Source organism: Emydura macquarii, unplaced genomic scaffold (genome assembly GCF_026122565.2).
Source record: "Emydura macquarii macquarii isolate MOO-44397 ecotype Brisbane River unplaced genomic scaffold, CSIRO-AGI_Emac_v2 contig_374, whole genome shotgun sequence".
NCBI lineage: Eukaryota > Metazoa > Chordata > Testudines > Chelidae > Emydura > Emydura macquarii.
In genome coordinates, this window is record NW_027130511.1 from 5,389,324 (window position 1) to 5,413,759 (window position 24,436).

The window sequence follows — 24,436 nt, forward strand, 5'->3', positions numbered from 1 at the left end:
ATACATCATCGACCTAATGTTATTTGTGACAGTCACAATCTACATGCAGCTGGCTAGTGACAAGAGGCATATGATACCATTTCTGTTCCCCAGCGGGATGGCTTGTGGAAGTAATTGACACAGCACAAACTACAAGTTGTGAGTCTCTCCATGGAATCTACAATTGGACAGTTGAGCTGTGCTACAGTGGCGTACCGAGGGTCCCCGGGGGCCAAGCCTATGTTTGTGGGCCCCCGTTCAGGGCAGTAGGGGTTCCAGCGCCACCCCCAGCTGCCCCGGGGAGGGAGGATCTGAACCTGCAGGGGGATCGTGAGGCTTGGGGGGGATGAAAATGCAGGCTTGGCTCTGCCGCCACTCCTCCCCTCATTTACTCGCCACACAGCACCCATCTCTCCCGCTGCAGCCCTTTAGCCCGATGCCAGCTCGGACAGGGCAGCCACACACCCCCAGCTTGGGGAGGGAGGCTGGGCCAGCCCTTCATGATGCGCGGGGGGAGGCGGTGAATGGCGCCCCTCAGAGCCTCCTTCACTCCCCGCCCATCGTGAAGGGCCGGCCTGGTGCTTACCCGCTGCTCCAGCCCTGCAGCCTGACGCCAGTTTGAACGGGGCGGCCTCACATCCCATCCCAACCGGGGGGAGGGATACTGGGCTGGCCCTTCACGGCACACAGAGAGAGCCTCCTGTGTCCTGTGCCCTCTGTCCATCGTGAAGGGTTGGCGCGCCCCCTCCTGCACTTACCCGCTGCTCCAGCCCTGCATCCCAGCACCAGCTTGGACAGGATGGCTTCACCCCCCAGACTGGGCGGGGAGGGCACTGGGCCGACCCTTCATGACATGCGGGGAGGATGTGCTGAGGGGCACCCCTCAGAGCCTCCCACACCCCCCACTTCCTGAGCATGGTGAAGGCCGGCCCAGTGCCCCCCTACAGGCTGGCACCTGGGAGCCTGGCCCCCCTGCCTCTCCCCTCGATATGCCACTGCTGTGCTAGTTAGTTACACCAGTTATAGTACAAACTGTGAGCTGTATGTTCATTTACAACATCCACAGCTTGCACAATCTGCCGACCCAGAGCTCTCTGGGCAAGACAAGTGACACAACCTCCATTGGGATAAACAGGAGAAGCCCAAACAGAAAGGTTCCAGATAAGAAGGACTGTGCGTTTTATGGGGACAAGTCGCTTTTACTGAGTTGATTAACATCTGTCCGGGTGCAGCATGGGGGCACCTGCTCCATGGGGGAGGAGGTTCTTTAGAGGAATGGGCTCTGAACAGCCTTATTCTCCTTTCTTTTCCTGGATCCCTTTTTGCTCTCTCCCCATCCTAGTCTGCAAATGCTCTGATCTCGTGAAACAGAGACAGTCCCATTTCCAAAACCATCCCAGGCTTATCTCCCCACGCTCCCTTCTTTGTCTCTAGATTACATGAAGCTAATTTCTTTGAGACAGTTCTCCCCATACTCCTCTCCCACTGTCAATATCCCAACTGCATTCTCATCCTAGGCTGTGCTTGCACATGAATAGGTAACTGTTCCACAGGCAGATATTTCAGTGTTTGCACTTGTCTTTAGAAATCAAAGCCTTCCCTGATTAAATGCCATTACAGTCCAGCGCTCGGACAGCTCCAGAGAGAGTAATGTGCTTTTGGGCAGCTTTAATGATAATCCCGCTACAGACGGTATTAAGTAAATGTCAGTAACCTGGTTTGAAGGAAGCTTTCACCTCAGGGATCCTTTCCATTAAGAGGAGAGAGGCTCAGCTTTTTTTCAAGGCTGCGTTACTGCATGAGAGAAATCCTGCTTGGTGAGGACTCCTCTCCCCCACATCCAGCTAAAAATGGTATGGAGGAAGTGTAATTGAGAGAGAGATTTTACCCACAGGTCTGGACTGGTCTGTTGTTGACAATTAATAGTTAGTCATTGAAAACAAAAAACTGCACGTGTGTAACTACATGGTGTCTAGAGGAACCGAGATCACCTGGGCAAATATCCCATCTAAGCACAGAGCTGCAGCAATTGGCCACACTGAACAAGTAGTCTCCGTGAGTTTTTGCACCCTGCAGAGGCAGACCTTTTTTTAAAACCAAGCACTGGAAACGTCACGGCAGTATCTTTGGGGCTGGCACAAAGCCAGCATGCTGTGAGGTTTCATCTCAACATGGCACTAGCATGCTGAGATGCGGTAACACAGCCAGAGGCATAAATATGGATGGATGAAGTAAGAGCCAGCTTGAATTTTCACCAAGACTCCAAATAACCCCTCCCATCCTCCACACCAACCAAAGCTTTGTGCGTTAGGAAAAGTGCAATTATTCTGTCACATTCTGGCACCAAAATGACCCAGAGAAAGGCTATGCCTAGAGAGATTTCAGTCTTACTGAGAGCAGGAAGCTCACAAGAATGCCTGCCCCCCTCGGCTTTCCCAGACAACTTTGCAGCCCCAAGCAGTTAGGCTGAAAGTCAGCTGAACTTTAGGGAGCTCCACTGCACTGACTTGCCAGGCTTCCAGAGCTAAGGTGGATCCACCACCCTAGTGTGATACGACCCGTGCCCAGGGTTGCCAACTGATAATGCCAAGGTCAGGGCAGGCTGCAAAAGGAGAGCAGATTCTCCCCACGCTGGTGGGTGACACTGAAGCCCGGCTTCCCAACCAAAGTCCATTTACATCAGGTTTCTGGAAGAAATGTGGATTTGCAGGCTTGTGTAGTTCTCTCTGGTTCACATCCAGTACCTGGATGGGTCTAAGTCCTTCGGTTCAGTTGCAAGATGAATTGGTCCAGAGATAGGTGTATGTCTGCAGACTGGACAGGAACAAAGACAAAATGGTTTCTCTGGCTCGATCTTATAAACCCCCTCCTCCGGCCATGCGGCTTGTGGGCAGTCACAAGACCCAAAATGGAGTCCATAGTCACATGGGCCAATCCTGGTGACTCCTCTGGTGTACCTGGAGTCCATAGTCACATGGGACAATCCTGATGCTTCATCAGGTAGGCTGCCTGCAATGGAGTCCAGAGTCACGTAAGCAGGTTCTGGTGACTCAGTGGTGAGGCTGGCTTCTCCCCTTGCACCTGGGAATGCCTTAATGGGCCATTATGCAGGCCATTGTTCTGCAGCCTTCCTATCTGGGGTGTTGCCCAGGCAGAACAATTTGAAATACAGATATCTCAAATACATCTGTAACTTCCATTTCAAATATTACACATGAACATAAGTATTATTATCTTACTTAGCACATTATAACCTTCTTAACAGTACCTGACATGACATATCCCACATGGATTATTATGATTCTGCTATACTGATGTCACCCAATATACTAAATGCCCCCCACTCAAACCAGCCCACATGACACCTAGAACCTGGGAAAGCTCAGTTCCAAATCTGGATCCAAACATTGCTCTGGGTCCTGTTTCTAATGAGCCAAAACAAAAGCCCAGATCCAAACTCCCTCAGGCTTGGGAAATGTTCAGATCTGGATCAGAATGTTGTGGACCAGACTCATGTCTGCTTCTGACATTCTCCCATCACCAGGCTTGGTGCAAGGACTATATCTCTGGGGCAAGAGAGCTGCAGAAGACATCTCCCCAAAGGAAGGGAGAAGGCACCTCTGCATGGCTGGTTATTCCTTGTCTGGAAGCAGGCCAAAACTAAGCTGGTAGATGGTCACATCTTTCTAAAGGCTACCCCTACGTCCCCACCCCCAAAATGTCAATAAATCTCCTCGTTGACTTGCTCCTCTGCAGCAGGATCTCCTCTGTGCTGGCCAGACCCTGAGAATACAAGATACAGGGCTCCAGCAGCAGGCAGGGGCGGGAAGGAGAGGACAGTTTTAACCCAGTCTTTAAGAAAGGTCACCAAGTGTCTGGCTCAGGGGCTTGGGTATGAAATACAGAGTCTTGCTCTTCTGGGTTATCAAATCCAGTGCAGCCTCAGGGCAGAAGCAAGGAGCAGGGAGGATCAGAGGGGTCAAGGAATGACAGGATATGAAGCTGTCTGCTCTCTCTCTTGATCTACGGTGTTTTTAAAGTGCCTTTCACTATGGTTTTTAAGTGCCAGACCTCTAGAATTCAAGTCAGGCTTGGGTCAGAGTTGTTCCCAGCTGATGTCTGTTCCAGGACCTCTGCCTGAAATAATCTGCTGTGTCCCAGGCAAACTCCTATTCCACTTCACCAAACCCATCCACACAATTATTCCCCTCTATTCGGCATTGGTGAAGCCGCATTTGGAGTATTGTGTCCAGTTTTGGGCCCTCCACTACAAAAAGGATGTGGACAAGTTGGAGAGAGTCCAAAAATGATTAGGGGACTGGAGCACAAGACTTATGAGGAGAACTAGGCTTGTTTAGTCTGCAAAAGAGAAGAATGAGAGGGGATTTGATAGCAGCCTTTAACTACCTGAAAGGGGGTTCCAGGGAGGATGGAGCTAGGCTGTTCTCAATGGTAGTAGATGACAGAACTAGGAGCAATGGTCTCAGGTTGCAGTGGAGGAGGTCTAGGTTGGATATTAGGAAAACGTTTTTCACTAGAAGGGTGGTGAAGCACTGGAATAGGTTACCTGGGGAGGTGGTGGAATCTCCATCTTTAAAGGTTTTTAAGCTGCGGCTTGTCAAAGCCCTGGCTGGGATGATTTAGCTGAGGTTGGTCCTGCTTTGAGCAGGGGGTTGGACTAGATAACCTCCTGAGGTCCCTTCCAACTCTATGATTCTATGATTCTATTATTCTAATTGGAGCTCTAAAGTTACCAGCCTCAGCAGTGAGGCCAAAGACTGAACAGGTCATGGAACTTGAACTCCCCTCTCCTCCCTAGAAGGCATTACCTCAGTGCAATGAGAGAAGTTTTCCCTCCTGCTACCCATGCTGCACGTATCTGAGGGGGGCTGAGGGACCGTCAATTTGGCACCACACCAGCACTAGCTCGCTCTAAATGGAGTTTCTCTTACAGAGCGGCTTGGATGTTGAGGAACAGGCCCCACCACTGAGATTAGTCCAACAGGAAGGGTTGGATCTCAAGGTTAATTGTGCTGAGATGTTTCCTAGTTATGATTCTGTGACTAGAGCTGGCTGCTCCTGTTTGGAACAAACTGGTGGCCAAGCGTGATTATGCGGATGATCAAAGCAAGGCTCTGAAGTCCCTACTGGGTTATGGTGAATGGAGGTGTGTGCCGAATTTGCTGGCTCTTTTAATCTCCCTTGATAGCAAAGTCATCAGTGCCATGTGAGTCACACTAGGACGGCTCTTCACAGACCAGACATGTCACAGTGATTCGCTTGGTAAACACAAGGTAACTTTCCTGTACCAAAACATACTCAAGAAAGGAAATGTATGTGCTGTGCTGTGCTGATGAGACACAGCCCCAATGCTCGGGGGGAGGGAGAGGAGAGCCACCCTCAACCAGTCCATGATGGGGCATGTACCCCACATGGGGTAATGTGGACATGAGAGGCCAATCAACATACCTGGCAGCACCTGTGAGAGAGAGCGAGCAAGCGCCAGGCTGAATTGATAAGGAAGGCCAGCTGGGGAGAGGATGGGTAGCGAATATAAAGCCGGGAAGTTTGTAGTACAAAGGGGCTGGCAGGAGAGAGTCTGCAATCACTCTAGGGGGGATAGAAGAGGTAGGAAGCCACCAGGAAGGCAACAAGGATTCTGGAGAAGCCGACCTTGCTACCAACTAGAGGGCACCTGGCTGGCACCCGGAGTAGAGGGATCCCCCCTGAGATAAGGAGTGTAAGGACCCCAGAGCAAGATGGGAGACATTCTGTAAGGTTTTTGGACTATAGCTTGGTTGGATTCTTGTTACTCTGGAAGGGGTGGACTAAAGCGCAACCACGCCAGCGACAGGGTGACTGTTGGCAGGGGGTGCCATAAAGGGAGACTGCGCTGTGCCACGCCTGGCCATAGGGAGGTGCACCTGCAGTGAGTGAACCCCTTGACACAGCCTAGGGACACAAACATGCATGGCAAGGCTACGGGCCTGAACCACAGCTCCCCTGCACTCAGGCGAGTGCTCTTAGAGAGGCTCCCCTTGGCTCGGCCAGCTGCACGTGACGTGCAAGGAAGGGTGTGTCTAGGTGAGTGAGAGACTGCGTCGTCACCAGCTGGGGGGAGCTGGGTGAGGAAGTCCTCTGAATAAAAATGGCGGCCTGACCACACATTTTGCAGGGAAAATACAACGTACTCTGTACTTGCCCTTGGCTTTTGGTTTGTCCAACATGACAAGAAGCCTATGGCTAGGAGGGGAGTGTGCCTCCTTTCAAACTCAGCATCAAGGTTCACCTTGCTTTGATCCTCGTGCTTTCCCAGCTGAATTCCCCAGCAGACATGTTTCAAAAGGCAGCTGCCTCCCTTACTGGGCAAGGGACTGTGGGTAGGTTACCAAGAGCCTCTCACTGGCTCATGCTGGCTACAATAGCAAAGGAACAGGTGAACTGCAGGTCAGCTGGGAGGGGTCGGGAGACACCGGTCCTGGCCCCCATCTGCCCAATGCTCCCCTGCCAACTTCGTGTGCCTACAAGGTGTCTGATGCCTTCTGGTGACAGTTGTGGGGATACAGACACCTTCCTAGCTGGGAGAGGGCTAACACACGTAGTTCCCCCTCCCCCTGGCAGTTCTTTGGAAATTCCTTAATTGACGGTGTGTGAACTCTGCCATGGATAAAAAGGCAGAGGAGGGACAAGGCATCCACACTTCAGAGCCAAGCGGACGGATAGATTAAGTACAATTGATTTTATGCTATAGCTCTTTGATAGCTAGTCAACCAAGTGGTGCTTTGAGGCTCATCAATAGCGCACAGGGGAAAAGGCTGGCAGCACCGACTCAATCAACAGTCACAGACTGGGAAGGAGGGTTTGACACATCATTCAATGGCTCAAAAACCTTTCCCCGGGCTTGTCCTCAGCCCTTGCAGGAGGTAATATCTTGCTTTCCTTCAGTCCCTTTCACATCAATGAACCCAAAATGTTTTATCAACTTCATGCCATACACAGAAAACACTTCACCCATCACTGAAATGCAGCCACCTCTGGGATGAAACATGGCAGCTGTTTAATAGTGCACAGCAACATTACACAACTGTTTAGGACAGAAAGTGAAGAGCAAAACTGTATCCAGTTGCAACCACAGAGGGGACTAGGGAAGGAGATTTAGGGAAGCAGAATATAATGATCCAGTTGGAATCTGGGCAGCACAAGAAGGTTAACACTGTGACTCTTGTCAGAGCTGATCGTGGTTATTAAAGAGTCTGCCTCTGTTTTATGGCTCTTTCAAAAGATACTTCTGAAGCCATGCAGAGACCCCTAAAACTGGCTAAGAATGTAAGCTAAATTCCAACAGTGTTGGAACATAAAGACTAAAGTCCCACTTGCACCCCCAGTTTAGAGAAGGTTAAAGTCCTGCCAAAATGCAGAAGAGAGAAGAGGAAAGATGCTGTGTCAGTAGGTGACCCTGTTTCCTAAGGTAACATGAACTGCCATCAAGGAACAAACCAACAGTCTACCTAACGTCAGAGCAAAATACTCACACAGTGTCCTGTCTCCTACAGTGAATCACAGCACATGCTGCAGAGGAAGATGTGAACTCCCTTTAGTCAATCCATACAACTCTGCAGTCCTATGGGGTAGATGAGCTAGGGGGAACCTTTCTGATCCCAGCAAGCGGTCATATCTCATGGCCTGAAGCATAAGGGTTGAGCGTTCTCACAGATGAGTCACTGTCAATGCTGTTCTATTTATGTGTGTGTCGTCCCTTTTTGGCTCTTCATGGACTATCAGTTTCAGCAATACCACATCTAATAACATCACCATTTCCATCTCTATGCAACACCCTCAGTGTCTGACCTCAGAGATGTGTGACAATTTACCTCATTGACATCAATGCTGTTCCTCTCCATATAGGCCCTGTCATTCACCTGCCCGCCTTCCACAAACTCCATAAGAAGGACACGCCTGGTTGACAGCTCCCAATAGATTCTAGGGACCTGAAATGGGACAAAGGAGTATTAGGCCAAATCATGGAACAGCAGCAGCAAGAGATTCATGCCCCAATCAGGAAGAGAGGAAGGAAGGAACTTTATAGCGCAGGTGAAAAAGGACCCACGTTCTCTCCTTACTTGCAACATGGGATGCCATCACATCCACCCTCTTGGTTACTTTAACTGCATTTAATGCTGGTGAAAACCACTGGAAACCACAAGCCTCTCCCACAGCACAGCGAGCGTGGGCAGAGACAATGCACCTACACAGAATACCAGGAAGTCTCAGCAACTACATCTCCTGTCCATATTTATGTCCAAGGCACTGAGCCCCTGCAACATGTGCTGGCGTCAGTGGGTATTGTTAAGATGCTCAGCACTTCTCAGGATCAGGCATTTAACCATTACCTGTTGCATGTGTCTGAGTCACACTGTCGGTTCCTCCAGGCAAGAACCACGGTTCTTATTCGTTGTGCACACTTCACACTTACAAATTACGATTACTTATCATTTATAGAGCTGTGTATCTCAACAGTGCCCTTTGCAACACAAATGCATCCAGGCCAACAAGCATCATGCACTTCAGGCTGTCAGTAATTGAAATGGAAGAAAAATGAAGCCTCACAAATAAGGGATTTGTCATGGAAACCCTGGGAGACCCTTAAGGATCTCACTGCAAATGTGACACCGTAACACAACTTTCTGCAGGAAATCAAACTCAGTGAGATACGAAGAGGTGGAGTAACTGGCCCCAGCATCGCACAGTGATTCAGCAAAACAGGAGTCCTAAAGCAGCTTGGCTCCTTTTCCATAAGCACCAGCTTGCACTGCCTACCAAGTTCTGTGCATGCTGAGGCGCCTGCTGTCACCGAGCAAGCCCATTGGCTAATGCTTCCATTGGAAAGAGCTTCACCTCACGGCACTCTCTGGTAGCAGAGCTAAGCAGGAGCCACCTTAGCGGTCTAGACATTTGCTCTACACTAAAGAGTGGGCCCTCTAACTCCCACAGAAATAGTCCCAGAGGCAAGCCTGGGAGAGGGAAGCAGTGCTGCTCATCTAGTGTGATTGAAGCCAGGAGCACCAGCCATGCCACTGTAGCTCAGCACAACCCCTAAGCCAGCTGCATTTGTTTTATAACTTCCGTTCTGTGGGGCAGTGGTTAGTGAAAGTGCCTCAGATCTCACCTGCAGCCCTCTGCAACTCCTGTTCTTGTTCTCCTCACAGCTCCATGGATGCCCCTCACTCCTGCCCTGCTGTTCCAGTCCTATGCCCACCACTCTACCACCACACCCGAATCCTGTCCCATAGCAACTCCTGTTATTCTAGCCCGGGTCCCTTTCACAGAGCTCTTCCAGTGCCCCTCAGTCCTGCTGTGCAATGCTCCCTACAACCTTCATGTGTTAAACCGTCTGGGATTTGAGGACAGGTGTTGAATATGACAGGCAAGTGCACTTACCCCCAGTCTCCCCTAGATCCATCCCATATGGACTTTTATTATTTTGAAACTTGTCAGGAAGTTAAAAGCCCCACAGCCACTGTACACCAACTCCAAAATTAACAGGTTCCTTAGTCCCTGCAGTCACCTGGAGCACTGGTTCCTAAACACACTGATCCCAATGGCCTTAGAGGATTTCAGCTCCAAGCCGACACTCATCCCCGTCTTGAGATTTACAGTGGTGGGTTAGGAGGGTTATTAAGCCGCACACAAGCATTTGGAGATGCGAGGCAAACTCTTTGGTGATTCTTCAATTACTCACAGATGTTTGGCTGTAATGCCAGTGCATGGAAACAATTTATCTCTGGCTTTAAAAGCTCAACTGGGTTCACAGCAAAAAATCCACTTCCTAGCTTAGTTGTGTGTTTAGGAAAATTAATGATACAGGAGCCCAATTCTCCTGTTGCCTATGTGTTGATGAACACATCACAGAGTTGGCAGGTCAGATGGAAGAATCCATTATTTAGCTATTTCACAGTCATTTGTTACTGTTACCTGTATCAATATCATCATTGCTCTTTAACCCATTGAGGACCTGATTGGCTGTCTCCATGGGAATTTCCTCCACAGTCTCCTAATTAGGACAACGATGGACATAGCTCTCCAAGATGCATCACTTTTGATAAGCACCTGCTCAGCAGAATTCTTGGTCCTTAGCCTCCTGCCACCCGAATGTCCCTTTGGCTTGTAAAATGAGCTTATGGAAAAGCAGTCATATGGTGCCGCCGAGCTCCAAAAGGATCGTCCCATGCCCACAGCCAGAATATTATCAATCTCAGCACAGGTAGGAGGGACAAGGGGAGCAACACACTGCAAAACCTGATGAAAACTCACATGGTCTCAGGCATCTGTCACTTTCACCAAGAAGTGAAAGGCAAAGGGAGAGTGTTGTGCTGATGCATGTGTGCACACATATGCTTGTATCCATGTGAGTGCATTTGTTCATACATCTTTGTGTGTGTGCAAATGCATTAGTGTGCCAGTTGCTGAGTGTGCATATGACTATGTATGTATGTACGCACATGTGGAAGTATGAGGATAGATGTTGTGCATGCACATTTCAGTGTGTGCAAGTGGCTGTCTATATCGTGGTGAGCATGAGGGGAATATGTAGGTGTGTGTGTGAGCAAATGAGTGTGTTGGTTTTTGAAGAGATAGATGTGTGTCTCACCATAGCTGTACATCAGTACATAGGGTGTGCATAGTGTGTGCACAGGGGAGCTGTGTGTTTGGCTGTGGATGTGCACGCATGGAGAGGGGTTCTGTATGTCTGTACCTTGGGTGAGGAGGGGGTCTGTGTGCAGAGGGGATGGATTCAGGGAGAAGTATCCTTCCTCCTGCTGCGATACGCATGGGCTCCCTTGCTCAACATCCCTGCTCCCACCTGATTTCATTAGCTACAGTCCAGTTCTTCTGCTTTAGCTCCATTTCTTGCCCTTGGTTCAGAGGAAATCCAGGAAAGGGGCCATCTGATGGCCCAGCAGCTCATGGCAAATTCACAGAGCTCATGACAAGGCGAAGACCTGATGGACTCAATCTCCCTGGCCCAGGAGGGGACTATCTAACCCACATGCGGGCAGGGCTAGATGGCTCAGAGATGATGAGTCACAGGGCACAGGAACTTTCATCCCCACATCCCAGATCTGACCCACCCCAGGGCGGGAGTGGCAGAAAGCTGTTACCATCTGCCAGGTGTTCAATGGCCTGCCCTATGAAGATGAGCTGGAGAGTCTCAGCTCAGGTCCTAGCCAGTCTCTGCAGAGAAGCCCAGGACCAAATGGGCCATGGGGACTGAACTCCCCTCTCACTTCCCCTGTTCCTTCATGGATGAGGCACACTGATGGGCCTGCACTGTCCCTGATCTGGCCGCCAGTCTCTGGGGCTGCTGATCCAGTGCTTTCACCAGCATTGCATTCACTTCAAAACAGAAGATTGTTGCTATACATCATTGTCCAGCAGCGAGCCATCCCTGATGTGCCATCCCTGACTCTTGCCTGTGCATGTACGTATACATGAGCCTACAGATGCGTCCACACACGTGTGACATGTGCATTCTCCCCTACCTTCAGGAAGTCAAAGTCCTTGAGCATGTGGGCCACCTTTTCTGCATTCATCCCCTCATTGAGGAAGTCCAACTCCAGGGGCAAATTCTTCTTAGCTTCATCCACCAGCCACATGAACTCAAAGTCTGGGAAGATCTGCTTCACAGTCAGCAGGAGAATCTGAAACCAAGAAAGTGACTGATCAGCATCACCACTGTTCCGGAGCTGCTCAGCAGGCAGCATACAGGGCCAGGCAGCAATACAGAGCTCTCTGCAACCAGAGCTGGGCCTGGCCTCTTTCATCTTCAATCAGGAGCCCCTTGCTCCTAATTGACACTCAGTACAACTCCCACCTTCAGTGCTCCCAACCTGGCAAGCAAGAAAATGAGTCACAGAAATGCACTAGCATCCCTCCCACACACTAGCTGCAGGTGTATTCACTATGGAGGGTCTCTCCCCAACCCGCCCCTGTTGTTGCAGGGCAGACCTGCTTTGTTCCATATTGCCTGAGGACCAAAACAAAAAAGTCTCCAAATACCTGTTGGGCTAATGCAGTGTCACAGTGCAACAGGGCGATACAGTGGCCTTACCCTGGAAGACAAGTTCTGGCCCACTGCACCCGCACTAGCTGTGACCAACATGTATGCTGAGCTGTTGAATGGTAGGAAAGTCACGCATGGGAAGCAATGGGAGCATTTAAAACTAGACAAGGTAAGGTGCTGGAGAATATGCTCTACGGTGTGATCACACTGCCCTTGAAGGGGTCAGACTAAGTGACCCGCAAGGTGTTTTCTGAATGTCTAATTCCTGTGATTTGATGAGTCACTGTGCAGTTTCATTTTAATGGCCTACAGATAATGTGAAATAGGAACATCTAAAATAAGGCCTGTCACCTTTACGTTACTCCTTACACTGCTGAACAAGAACTTCGCTGACACAGGAAAACGCCACGGGGCAGTTCAGAAATGAAGGCCAATTTTCTCTACAGGTAAAAGGCTGCTGCAGCAGCCCTTGCAAAACCCACTCCCTATGAGGGTCATGGCCCACCCCTCAGTAATCCTGGTGCTTTGACTTATTAACCTGTCAGAGTGAAATTTGCAATGCTGCCTAAGGGATCTGGATACCCAGTTCCCATTAAAATGAAGAGGTAATGGGCAGACTCTTTACGTGACTTTGAAAATCTCAGCTTAAATGTTTTATGGAAATTTCTGTTGATAGAAATGTTTAATAAAGTACTAGACCAGAAAGAGAAAATCTAGAGGGGCAAATGATGGACAGTCTTCCTAAAGGAAATGGAGGATGGTCCAGCAGGATGGTTCTTCAAATACAAGAGACTGCATTTGGGGGAATAATCCTAGTTATAAAATGTTCCCAGCAAAAAACTCCTGGGTTCAGTTAAGGGACATAGTCAGCATAAAACTTAAGTAAAGCCATGTCAATCGCTGCACTTCTACTCATATCAGTGGCCAACTGACAGCAGCTGAGAATCTGGACCCATATCTTTAAAAAAAAACCATTCCATTTGTTATTAAAGCCACCTGAGAGTTCTAAAACGGAAAGACTTTTTAAAAAGTAATTCACTTTGCACTGTTTATACCATCTGTTTTGTTCTTCACTAAGCCAGGAAAAAGAAAATGGACCTGTCTGAGGGTGAAGCTATACAGTCTCACTTCCTGGCTCAACACAGTTGAGTTAGGGTGTCTGCACTGCAGTGGGAATGTTTGAAATGCATATAGAAAGGCAGCTGCCATTGAAATGTAAAACAAACATAAATGTATGAATAATTTCTGCTCCTGTTCAGCTGTGTGAAACCATTTATTCATCACCCCAACTTCTCTTATCTAAATCTCAGTCCTAAACTCAGTCCAGAGTGTCCTTTTAAAAATATAATCACCAAGTTTCAGTTCTTATTGAATGATTTTCTCCCATTATGTCTGGGGGCATAAATCCTCTGAAATTTATGTCACCCAAATGAAATTTAACTAGTGATATCCATGTACGTGTGCACAAACTTTCCAGGGTTGCAGGATTAATGCACTGGTGCTTGTTATCAGAACATCTATACGTTATTTTCTGCTTTTTTAAATAATGATGCCAGTCTACTTGCTGACTTTAAAATTAACAGAGACATACTTAATTGCAATTTGGTCTGGCCCTTTCCAAGAGCTGTGTAGAATACTGTCCTGGAATAAGAGTGGATGTAGGGAGAATAGAGTGGGATCTCTCTCTGGATTTATCATGTGCTGCTCTGTTTTTTAAAGAGTCAGCACTGATGCTATGAAACCTGCAAATAAAGGCAGTGAAATTAGAAATTTTCCATCTAGCTTTTCTGATTCTCTCTCGTCACTCTCTATAGGAAGCTGTATCAATCAGTATTTAAATGGCACACACAAACGACCCTACAATAACAACAAACCAACCTGTGCAGCCCAGCACTCACAAGAGACCTTCCAAAAATTAGACAATGTATGCAGGGAGCATTCATGAGCAACGGTACAGTAACAAGAGCATGCAGCCCAGCAATCACAAGTGACCCTATAATAACGTAAGTGCGTTCATAACAGATGCTTGCTGGCATCCTGATCAGGGCAAACCAGAGTATGTGAACAGGAAGGAGAATAATAAATTTCAGGGATAAAATAGATTTTTCTGTTTCAAGCTTCCCAAGGGGATTATTCTAAAAACAGAGAAGAAAGAATCATTGTAAATGTATTTACTTTAATGTCTCCTAATAGTACAACAAGCAAAAAGAAATCCAATCCACAGCTTCACACTACACACTGGAGACTCTGCTGGTAACACCTTATGGTAAAGGAGAGAATATGCCATTGGGTGTATCTACACAGCCTGCAGATCCAGGCTTCATAGCCGGAGCTGAAACTTCAAAGCGCTGTCTACACAGCTATTTTTAGAGCACTAGAGTGAGCCCCGCTAACCCAAGTCTGTCAATCTGGGCTGGGGAGGCTTGCTTTCTGGGGCTGTGTAGACATTCTTAAGGGTCTGGACCTTGGATCCTTCACACACAGTCTCCGCTTGTCCCAGTCTCACACTTCCTCATCTTTCTTGTCCTTCCTCCTGCTCTGACTGACTCAGTCTCTTCCTGGTGGTCCCGGGCGTAAGTGAAGCATACCATGATCATCCTGATAACCATTATGCAACTCGCATGCAAAGTGCAGAAGAGACCTTGTCAGAGCGCCTGATACAATCAGAGATATGGTGCAATGATTTTTTCATTGCAACTTTTACAGCTTTGACTGCAAGGAAACTGCAGGCTGAGCAGATCTGGCCTTGCCAGGGGCACTTACCTCTCCTCTTCTCACCTGGGCTATTGCAACTGTCTGATCCTCAGCCTGCCCAGGTCCTGCTCTCTGGACCCCTACATGTGCAGGAGGCCACTGCCCACCTTCTCACATGCACAGGAGAGCACAACCTCTTCAACCGCATGATCAGAAAACTCCAGTTACTCCCCAGGCATTTCAGAATCCAGTCAGCAAATGCCCTCTTTGGGCCACATCTTGAAGTTAATTGGAATTGGGCCAGTGTAAGGACTTCAGGACTTGGCCCCTAGTTTCTGAAACCCTCTGTGGACTTACTCAGGTCTTTCTCACAGACCTTCTCGCTCTCTTCCCCTCCCCCGTCCCCAACTCCCTTTCTCCCCTATCTGCTCATCCAGCACCAGACTCCAATCCCTCCATCTACACAATCCCAACCCTAATAGTGCAAGGGCCTCTGTCTCTGCAGCCCTCATTGATTTTGTGTTTTATTTTTGTAAGCCTGTAACCACGTCATTTATCTTTGTAGAACATTTTGGGATGCAGGGCTCGGGTCACTATGCTCATACCCCCAAAGATAACAGTGGCAGTTTGCCACCTGGGTGAATTTGGCCCATCATGTTTGCAAGGAAGCTGCTCTGGCTTACCTCCATCAAAAAAATGTCCTTGGAACTTTGAGCCTGAACCTTCGGGTGCTGGACTTTCACTGCCACTGTCCTCCCATCCTGTAGCACTGCCTTGTGGACCTGGGCCAGGGATGCTGCTCCCAGGGGAGTGTCCTCAAAACTCACAAAGAGCTCTTTGATCTGCCAGAAGAAGAGAAAGAGACTCAGCATGCTTGCAAGGATTCACAGAGCCAGTCCCACAGGGAAACCTAGAGACTGAAACCCTCCATTCACAGACCAGGTACAGCATGGGCAGCGGCTATGCAAGCTTACCCCTTCGTCTCATCCCTGACCTGGAGGGGCCCCTCGAGAGCCTACTCAGTACTTGCCGCTGTTGTGAAGATTGCCAGCAAGAGAGTAGGGGTGCGATTGTGATGCTGCCAATTGTGAGGTGGGCACCTGTGTCGCTAAGAACTGGGCAGAGACCCAGCCGTTCCTTCACACAAGACACTGAACAGCCAGCAGGTAGTAACAACTTTCAGTCACTACTGAGTCTAATCCCAAGGCTGTTTGTGTGCAGAGTGGGGTGATTACACTGGGCACTGGGCAGGAGTTGATTATGCTGGGTGAGGGGCCCAACTGTCTGTCCCTTTACACAGAATTCGACATTTTTATTGAACATGACACAACGTGGCACACCATCTGATCCTGAACACCTTGACAGCACATGTGCGATGGCGCCTACATTACGGAAACGATGTCAGAAGACTGTAATGTGTTTTGTTAAAGCCAGCTAGGTCAGCATGCGTTACAAATTTGTAGCTGGGGCCCAGCTTGGCTGTTGGGTTACTGAACTGCTCTTGCACCTCTGTAGATCTGCACTTCAAATATTTTATCTCACAAGGTAATGGGTAGCTCCCCAAGGGTCATTTTCTCAGTCACAAAATTAATCTGATTGACACCTCAGCTCAGGAGAGGCCCAGGATGGGATAGCTGAGCATGTTGTGGGACAGACTAGACGTGTGTCGGCAGCACTGTGCGTGAGGAGAGGCCCTGCACTGGAATAGCAGGGAGGGTTGCGGGTCAGGAGTGAAGTTTATCAAGCGTGTGTGTGTGTATAGGGAACCCAGGTTTGGAATAGCACTGGGGTAGCGTCTCAGTTTAGGACTGAGATGCATTAGCAAAGCTAGGTGGGGGATGCTTACCCAACTCCTTTTTCCACTGTGCTCAGCTCACACTAATGGGAACAGTGGAGGAGCACATGATTTATAGGGGGTGGGGAGAAACTGAGTGCCCGTGCGTTTTTAACCTGCTTTTTAAAAGGTAATTAAAGATGGGAGCTGCAGCAAGTTGGCAATTAAATATGAATAAAGCCTTTTCTAAACAGGGCCTTCGTGCAAAGCGTTAAACAGAAATTCTTTATGCTGATGGAGAAGGGGAAAAACCCACTATACCAGGAGCAGCTTGTTCCCTGATGCAGCTGCTGAGAACAGCAACCCCCTCCCAATCCCCGCGGCATCTTCCACTAAAACTATTGGTTTCAATTGGATTCAAAGGGAGCTTCAACCGCCTCCAGTAATTCACTGGGAAGGCACCCTTTTTTATTTATTTATTTTATTCCTTTTGATCCTGGTGGCAAAAGCAATTAAGTAAAACAACTGCATTTAAAAACGACGAGTTGTGTATTTTTTAATTTCAAACTTATCAAAATTCCTGTCTCCAGAGAAAAAAAATCAAGTTTCTTTCTTCCCAACAATTCACTGGGTTTGGGGTTTCTGAATTCAGATTATTTTAAAGAAATAAGGACTTGTCAGAGAGATCGGATGGCTTTGGGAAGCTTAGTGGTCCATATAGTCCAGTATCACACTTTCAGCCACACCAGACAAGATTACTGATCCATCGGATTACTGAGGCAATGTGATATAGTGGTTAAAGCATAGGATTGGCGATCAAATAGCCTGAATTCAGTGTTGAGGCACATTCATGGGGGGGCAGTATGTGGGATAAATGTATACAGGCCCCAACCAGATGGTGCCTGCCCTATAGTTTTAGAGGCCTTCAGTCCCCTGGGCTATCAGCCCAGCCACTTTCACCAGCATCAAATACACTCTGAAAATAAAAATGCCATCATAGGCTCCTCCCAGCAGTAATGGCTGGTGTGGGGTATACACCTCCCCCTGAGCCTGTGGTTTCCCAGTACAGACAGCTGCTTCCATGGAATCTCTCAGACAGAAGGGTCTATTTTTATAAATAGCCTGAACTGCTGTGATTACCCAGCACAGGGAGATCCAGGCTAGCCACAGTGGCCAGCTGAGCTTGTCCAGCCAGAAAACCACAGACATACACACGCATGCGTGTGTGCACGCTCCATGCTAGGGCAGCCAAGGGAAGAGCTCTGGCGTAGCAAGAGGATTGATGGTCTCTCCAGGAGCTGCGGGGAGGGGAGATGTATTGGCAGCAGGGACATCACGTGAGCAGGTGTGAGGATGAGATAAAGTGGCAGCATAATTAGCTTTGGGCCACAGGCCCCCTGCTCAACCAACCGCCCTCATTCATCATGAAAACGTTCTTTCCAGGTCAAGTGCTTTCATAGAGGGCAGCCGCTCTTGCCTCTGCTGCAGGTCACTCTGCTGCTGTGCGTCCCAGAAGGTCCCAGGCAAGTGAGTGTGTGTGTGACCGGGTGCTGGCATACCCTCTGACATCCCCCTCCCATTACAGCCCATGAGAGTCCCTAGATCTCTGCTGGCTCACAGACAAAGCACGCCAGGTGGGGAACAGGAAGTCAATTCCTGCTTCATCTCTTCCTCCAGCAGGAGGGATCAGCCACTCCACAAAGGCAACAGAGTGAGACAGCATGCTCAGCAATATCCTTAGGGGATGGCAGGAGGGAGCGCCTATGTCATCAAGCACCCAGCCCCTACCATGCGGCAGTAACAAGCATCCTGCCCAAGCCAGCAGAATCGTGAAGGAAGGTCTTGCCTCCCTCAGAGACCGTGCTCTAGGATATCTAACGGGCTCCCAGGTTTACGTCACACTACACCATGTCTCATGAAGACCAGTCAAGCTTGCTGATGCCATTTGTGACCTGGCAGCAGGTGTGGAAGCTGTGTAGGAAGAGGAGAGAAAGCAGTTTCCAAACAGGTTTAATAGTAAGAAGGGGAACTTCAGATACCCAACTGCATGCATAGCAACTGCAGCCAGACAGGTGAATGGGATACCTGCATGCGCTGGGGTCTCTGATTAGCCATCTGCATGTGCAGTTACCTGTTCAGCACATACTCTCCTGGCAACTGCACGTGCCATTGCACTTAACTGGCTTGAAAATGCAGCACTGAATGTTTAAGCCTTAAAAATGAGGCTTGTTTAATTTTAAACATGCAAGATCTTTTCATGATTACTACATTAGTATTCAAGCCACAGGGAGCTGATTTAAAGTCTCTTCCACTATCTATCGAGGTACTTATTAATTATTATTATTATTTGTATTGTGGGAGTGCCTAGAGGCCCCAATTAAAACTGGAGCCCCATTGTGCTAGGTGCTATACAAATATGTAGTAAAAAACCAGTCCTGGCCCCAAAGAACTTATAATCAAAATAGACAGAGAAGATACATTTTACAGATATGGAATGAAGGCAGTGCCTCTGTGATTTAGGAACCTAAGTCCCATTTTCAAAAGTGACCTAAGCACTTAGGCATCTAAGTCTCATTGAAATGAAAACAGTTCAAAGCCTCAGTTTCCCAGTGTAGATGAACCCTTCAGCCCCCTCGTCACCCAAGGATTTCTATGTACGCTTCTCTCCCACAGTTCATTAACTCAGGGCTGGTCAGCTTTTGTGGACAAACCAGTGGAGGTGTGCGCACTGAAATGCTCCTCCCGCAGATGTAACTCTCCTGCTATGCACATATAATAAAACCACCTCAATGAGAGGTGTAGGGCAGAAGGTCTGTGGAGTTAGGGCGACACAGTGTCAGTGTAGACACTGCTCTCCTTAAATCTGCTGTCAGCTGTCATTCTTGTAAATTTCACAGCTCCAGCTAGCTGGACAGCTGTGAAATTGACAAGGCTGCCTGGCTCCTGGGGGGCAGCCTAGGAATCACTGGGAGCCTCATGTCTCCAAGACACTCATCACAGACGATGATGCAACAGTGCTGTCATGGGATGACCAGTAGCTGCTAGCTGTCTCCTTTTGGTCCCAGACAGTAGCATAGCCAAATGAGTCTGGGGAAGCTTGGGTAAAGTCATTCAAGAAGTGGGGGATCATACAGTGAGGGGAGGAGACAATGGGGAATCATGCAGAGAGAAGGATGAGAGCATGGAGAATCATACAGTGATGAAGTGATGGGGGGGAAATAAATTTTCCTTATGTTTGTACGAAGGCTATTTCCTATAGTTTCTTCCCAAGCACTGGAAGTTACGGGGACACAGTGGTTGTGCTGACACAGTGGCTGTGCTAATATGTTTCACTCCTGAAACAGACAGCACTAAACACTCTCACCTCAATCACAGCTCTGGGTGTGACTATCTGGATTTCAGGGGGTTACGTGAAAGATCAGGTGCCAAACACCACTGTGCATTCATAATTGGGGGCAGGATCTAAGGCAGTTACTAGTGGGTCATTCACCCAACCAGGTCTTCAGCCTCACTACGGGTTGGACCCTAACAACCCTCTGACCACAGTCAGAATTCTGTTTTCACCAAAATCCACCGGAAAACCAGAAAATGCGGATTTCCACTAATACCAGGCTTTTCTGGTTTTCCCATTTTCACCATGATCAATAGGATTCTGATGGGGGAGGAGCAAGGTGCCGGGCTGAGCGGGAGCTGACCAGAATGGGGTGAGGGGCCCACTAACCCTAACTCAACCCTCACTCTACACCCAAACCCTGAGGTTACTGCCTCACTCCTGTATCCAGAGTGACTCTGCTCTCCTCCCACAGGCCTCTGTGGGGTTACCACCTCACCCCTGTATACTGAGGGACTAAATGATTTTCGTGGAAACCAGGCTTTGCCAATTTTTCAGCTTCCCCAAAACTGAACAGGGTTCTGCCAATTGCTGCCATGAACATTCCCGGAGACTTGGGAATGGATTGGACGCAGTTTTAAAAAGTGATCATGCTACATACAGACAAAGCGAGGAATGAAATGGAGCTGAAGGTATGGCTTCACGTTGCTCAGCAGATCTACGAGGGGTTAGAATTAGGACAGACTTCTTGTGCCTGAGGGACATTTGGGAAATGCAGGAGCTCAGCACATCAGCTACCTTCAGTGGATCCATCCCTCACTGACATGGGTTAGGGTAAGTGGTCAAGCAGGCCTCCCCTACTGAGCCTGACCCCACACACAATGTTCATCTATCAACCCTAGTAGGAGGCAGCACATCTCTCCTCCAATTTCAGCAGGTAGAGTGAAAGTCTGAAAACATTGGGGAACTCAGAGGAACATGGATTTTGTAAGTACTTTAGACACATGCTAGAAGTTTAGATACTAAGAGGGGTGAACATGAGCACCAGGTATTAAATGAGGATCTGGATATCATAGGCATTACAGAAACCTGGTAGAACAATGTTAATCAATAAGACACAGTAAGACCAGGGTACTATATAAGAATGACAGAGTTGTTTGCACTGGTAGGGGAGAGGTGCTGCATGTGGAAGAAAGCATAGTCAACTATAGGAAAAAACTTACATGACTCAAACTGTACCATAGAATCTCTATGGATAGAAATTCCATGCTTGAGTAATAAGGGCATAGCAGTAGAAACACACTGCTGATCAGGATGGTGAAATGCTCAGCGACATTAGAGAGGCTATAAAACAGAAAACCCAATAATAATAGGGATTTCACCTATCCCCATATTGACTGGGAACATGTCACCTCAGGACAGGATGCAGAGATAAAATTTCTAGACACCATTAATGACTGCTTCTTGGAGCAGCCAGTCCTAGAATTCAAGGGGACAGGCACCTAGCAGAACCGGGCACAAAACTGGCTCAGAAAAACTGAGAGGGATGCAAACAACATTCTACAGTACTTTAGGCCCAAGATATATGGGGTTTCTTTTTTAGGCTCAAGATATATGCGGGGTTTCTTTTTAAGCAGAGATTTACAAACTGTACAGAGCCAGATCCTGCCCATGCTAAGGCAAATTCCCACTGAAGTCAACAGGAGTTTTGCCTGAGTAAAGACTGAGTGAGATTTATTAATATTAATTGCTCTTTTTTTTATTGACAATAGGATTGTTGGTTTTTCCTCGTTTAAACGTCCCTTTGCAATGTCACAAGCCCAAACTCAACAGCACCAACCAGTGACTAGGAAACACATCGTGCAAACAAGCAGGCTGTTCCCTGTTTCAAGCAGAGCAAAATGCATAAAAGAACACAGCTTCAACAGAACACAAGTAAATTAGGTTTTTAAAGGGCAACTGGGGTCAGTGAGCTCGTGTTGCAGGAGCCCTCGAGGAGTAAAGGGAGTTCATATAGCCTACTCAGTTCTTGGTCTCGCAGTTGAGACAGCCAATGAGGGGCCCAATTAGTGACAAACATGAGAGTGAAGTTTGTGAAATGGATACCTGCTCACTTGGAAATAGATTGAGAGCCACCAACTCATCTCATTCTGCGGACTGTGGGGGGTCTGCTACTGTATTTCTAAAGCCTCTTGGAGCCAGGCACCTTTGGTATTTTCACTTTTGAGGCTAGCATCTTGTCTGAACACAAAACCTGAAGTTTGCTTGCTGGAGCAGGTCCAGGATATGTCAATATTCATTCTGCTTCTGTCACCTTTTCGCAAATACTTGGCCATCTGTGGATGGCACTGTGGGCTCCTCGTTCCCCGTAGTCTACAGGACTAGGGCTGATGGGGCAAGAACATGTCATTCCAGGGCAGGGCGCCCCATTTCCCAGACTCCAAACCAAGACTTTTATTGGTTGTGTCTGCTCTCTTCCATCCCAGCTAGTTGCGTCTCCCACCCAGAAACAAAAATGTCACAATGTTACTCAAGGAGTTATTAAGACACCAAAAATTGAAAGATTAGATTTATGGCATCAGACAGTGGATTATGAAAAATAATTCATCAAATGTCAGCGCAAACAGCCCACAATTTATAGAAGGCCTGGTGGAGTCAGTGAAATCTGACTGGACTTCTCCCTCGCTAATGAATACCAGACCTAATTGATGGGACCCAAACTCAGCTGTCGACAGTGTGTATTTATTAACTCTATTTTTAATAATAATATCTTATATATCTACAGTAGAGTGGCTTTCATCCCCACCGATCCTGAAGCACTCATATATATTTCATCCCCCTTGGATTATTCATTATGACAGTCTTTAATGACATGATCACACAGAGTTTGTTATACAGGACCCCTGCCTCACTTAGTGCACAGTATGGTCAGTGAATGAGGCAGATTTCAAGAGGAGAAAGGATGATCTCTTGTGTAAGGCACTACCCTGGGATCCAGGAGAGCTGGGATCTAATCGTGATTCTGCTACAGATTTCCCATGTGATATTAGGCAACCCTGTATCATAATTGCAGAATTAAGATTGCCCAGAAAGCCATAAAGCTGACATTTCTTAAATTTTGAGCACTCGACTTTGTATATATCCAACATACAAAACGCTAATCTAAAAGAGTATTAAGACGGCAACTATGCATGCAACTTCAGCCAGTACTGAAATGCATCTACCTCTTGCATGTAACATGGCAACTGTTTAATAATGCGCAGCAACATTACATAACAGTTTAGGACAGGAGACTAGTGAAGAAGAATAGTGTATCAGTTCAAACTGCAGGGAGACAGAATCTGGCCAGTATACTAGGGCCAACACCCCAACTCTTGCAGAAGGTGCAAAGAGATCTTCATTGACAATAAAGAATCAGAGCCTCCATTTTAAAGTCTCGTCTGAAAGATGGTACCTCCAGCACCACAGCATCCCTTAGCAACATGCTGAGAGACTGAGTAGTGACTCAAAGGGAAAAGCACTGAATCAGTAGCAGCATTTCCCGTAACACCTTAGTGTCCCAGAGAATCATCTCCCAGGCAAGGGACATTGACTTCAATTTGCACTGTGAGGATCTGCTACTAAATATTTACCAGTATTTACTAACCTGTATTACTAACTAATACTAACCAGGCCCAACCCTGCTTAGTGTATATGATCTGAGGTGATCACAGCACAAGATGAAATGGCTGCTGGTGCATAGCTGACCTAGGATGGCTTCTTAGCTTCCTTAAGATCACACTTGTTCACCACCCTAAAGATATTCCTTACCCTTCCCTTACCATTCCCTTACCCTTATGCTACAACCATGTTCTGGACTTACTACTTTTCACTGTGCATTCATGACCCAGTCCTATCTGTGTCTAAACACACAGAGGTGTAATTTCCACATCCTGTAAACCACACCCAGATCCTTCCCCTTAGCTAAGGTGGAGAACATCCTGTTTTCTCTCTCGTCATGTAAGGAAACACAGGTGAACAGCCTTTGCCTTTTCCCAGCTCTTTCCACTGGACACAAACTGTTGCTCATCTATATGACTAGAAGTCCCATCTATGCCATGATGCCAATTCCCCATCAGTGGCATATTACAAAAAGCAACACCACTTGGATGGTGTCGTCAAACAGGTAGCAGGACTTCTCCTTTCACCTCTTCTCAGTGTTACCTATTAAATCCAGGGCTACCATGAAGATACAAGGTTTGATTCACTCAGAGAAGTCATTGCAGACCCTGGTACAGGGCCCCAGGCAGCATGATGTCCTCCCATATGAGGATCACATGGTGCTAGATGCTCATAAATACCCCCATTCCACTGGGGGGCCCATAATCAACTGATGCAGCCCCAGAAATGGGTGGTGATGACCAGAAAAGGGTGTGACCAGGGCACCTAGGAACATGTCAATTCAGCATATAGGGGTAGCAGATCCCAGCCACAAGATAAGGCTGCCACACAATGGAAACCCTAGGGAGCGCAACAGTGCAAATGCCATGCATCCTACTGTGGGAGGAAATCCTTACCTGCCTGCCCAGGATTTGTGCTTTGTGGAGCCCTCTGCACC

The 24,436-nt window shown here is 47.9% G+C and overlaps 1 protein-coding gene across 3 annotated transcripts in view; it reads right to left on the reverse strand.

Moving 5' to 3' along the window:
* ADCK1 (aarF domain containing kinase 1) overlaps positions 1-24,436 on the reverse strand; it is a 117,455-nt gene that overhangs the window by 14,792 nt on the left and 78,227 nt on the right. For all 3 annotated transcript variants that reach the window (XM_067532519.1, XM_067532501.1, XM_067532510.1), the window contains exons 5-7: positions 15,418-15,576; positions 11,520-11,678; positions 7,851-7,967 (exon numbers count right to left, since the gene is read on the reverse strand). In XM_067532519.1, coding sequence (XP_067388620.1) covers positions 7,851-7,967; positions 11,520-11,678; positions 15,418-15,576 — 435 coding nt within the window. The remainder of the gene's footprint in view (positions 1-7,850; positions 7,968-11,519; positions 11,679-15,417; positions 15,577-24,436) is intronic.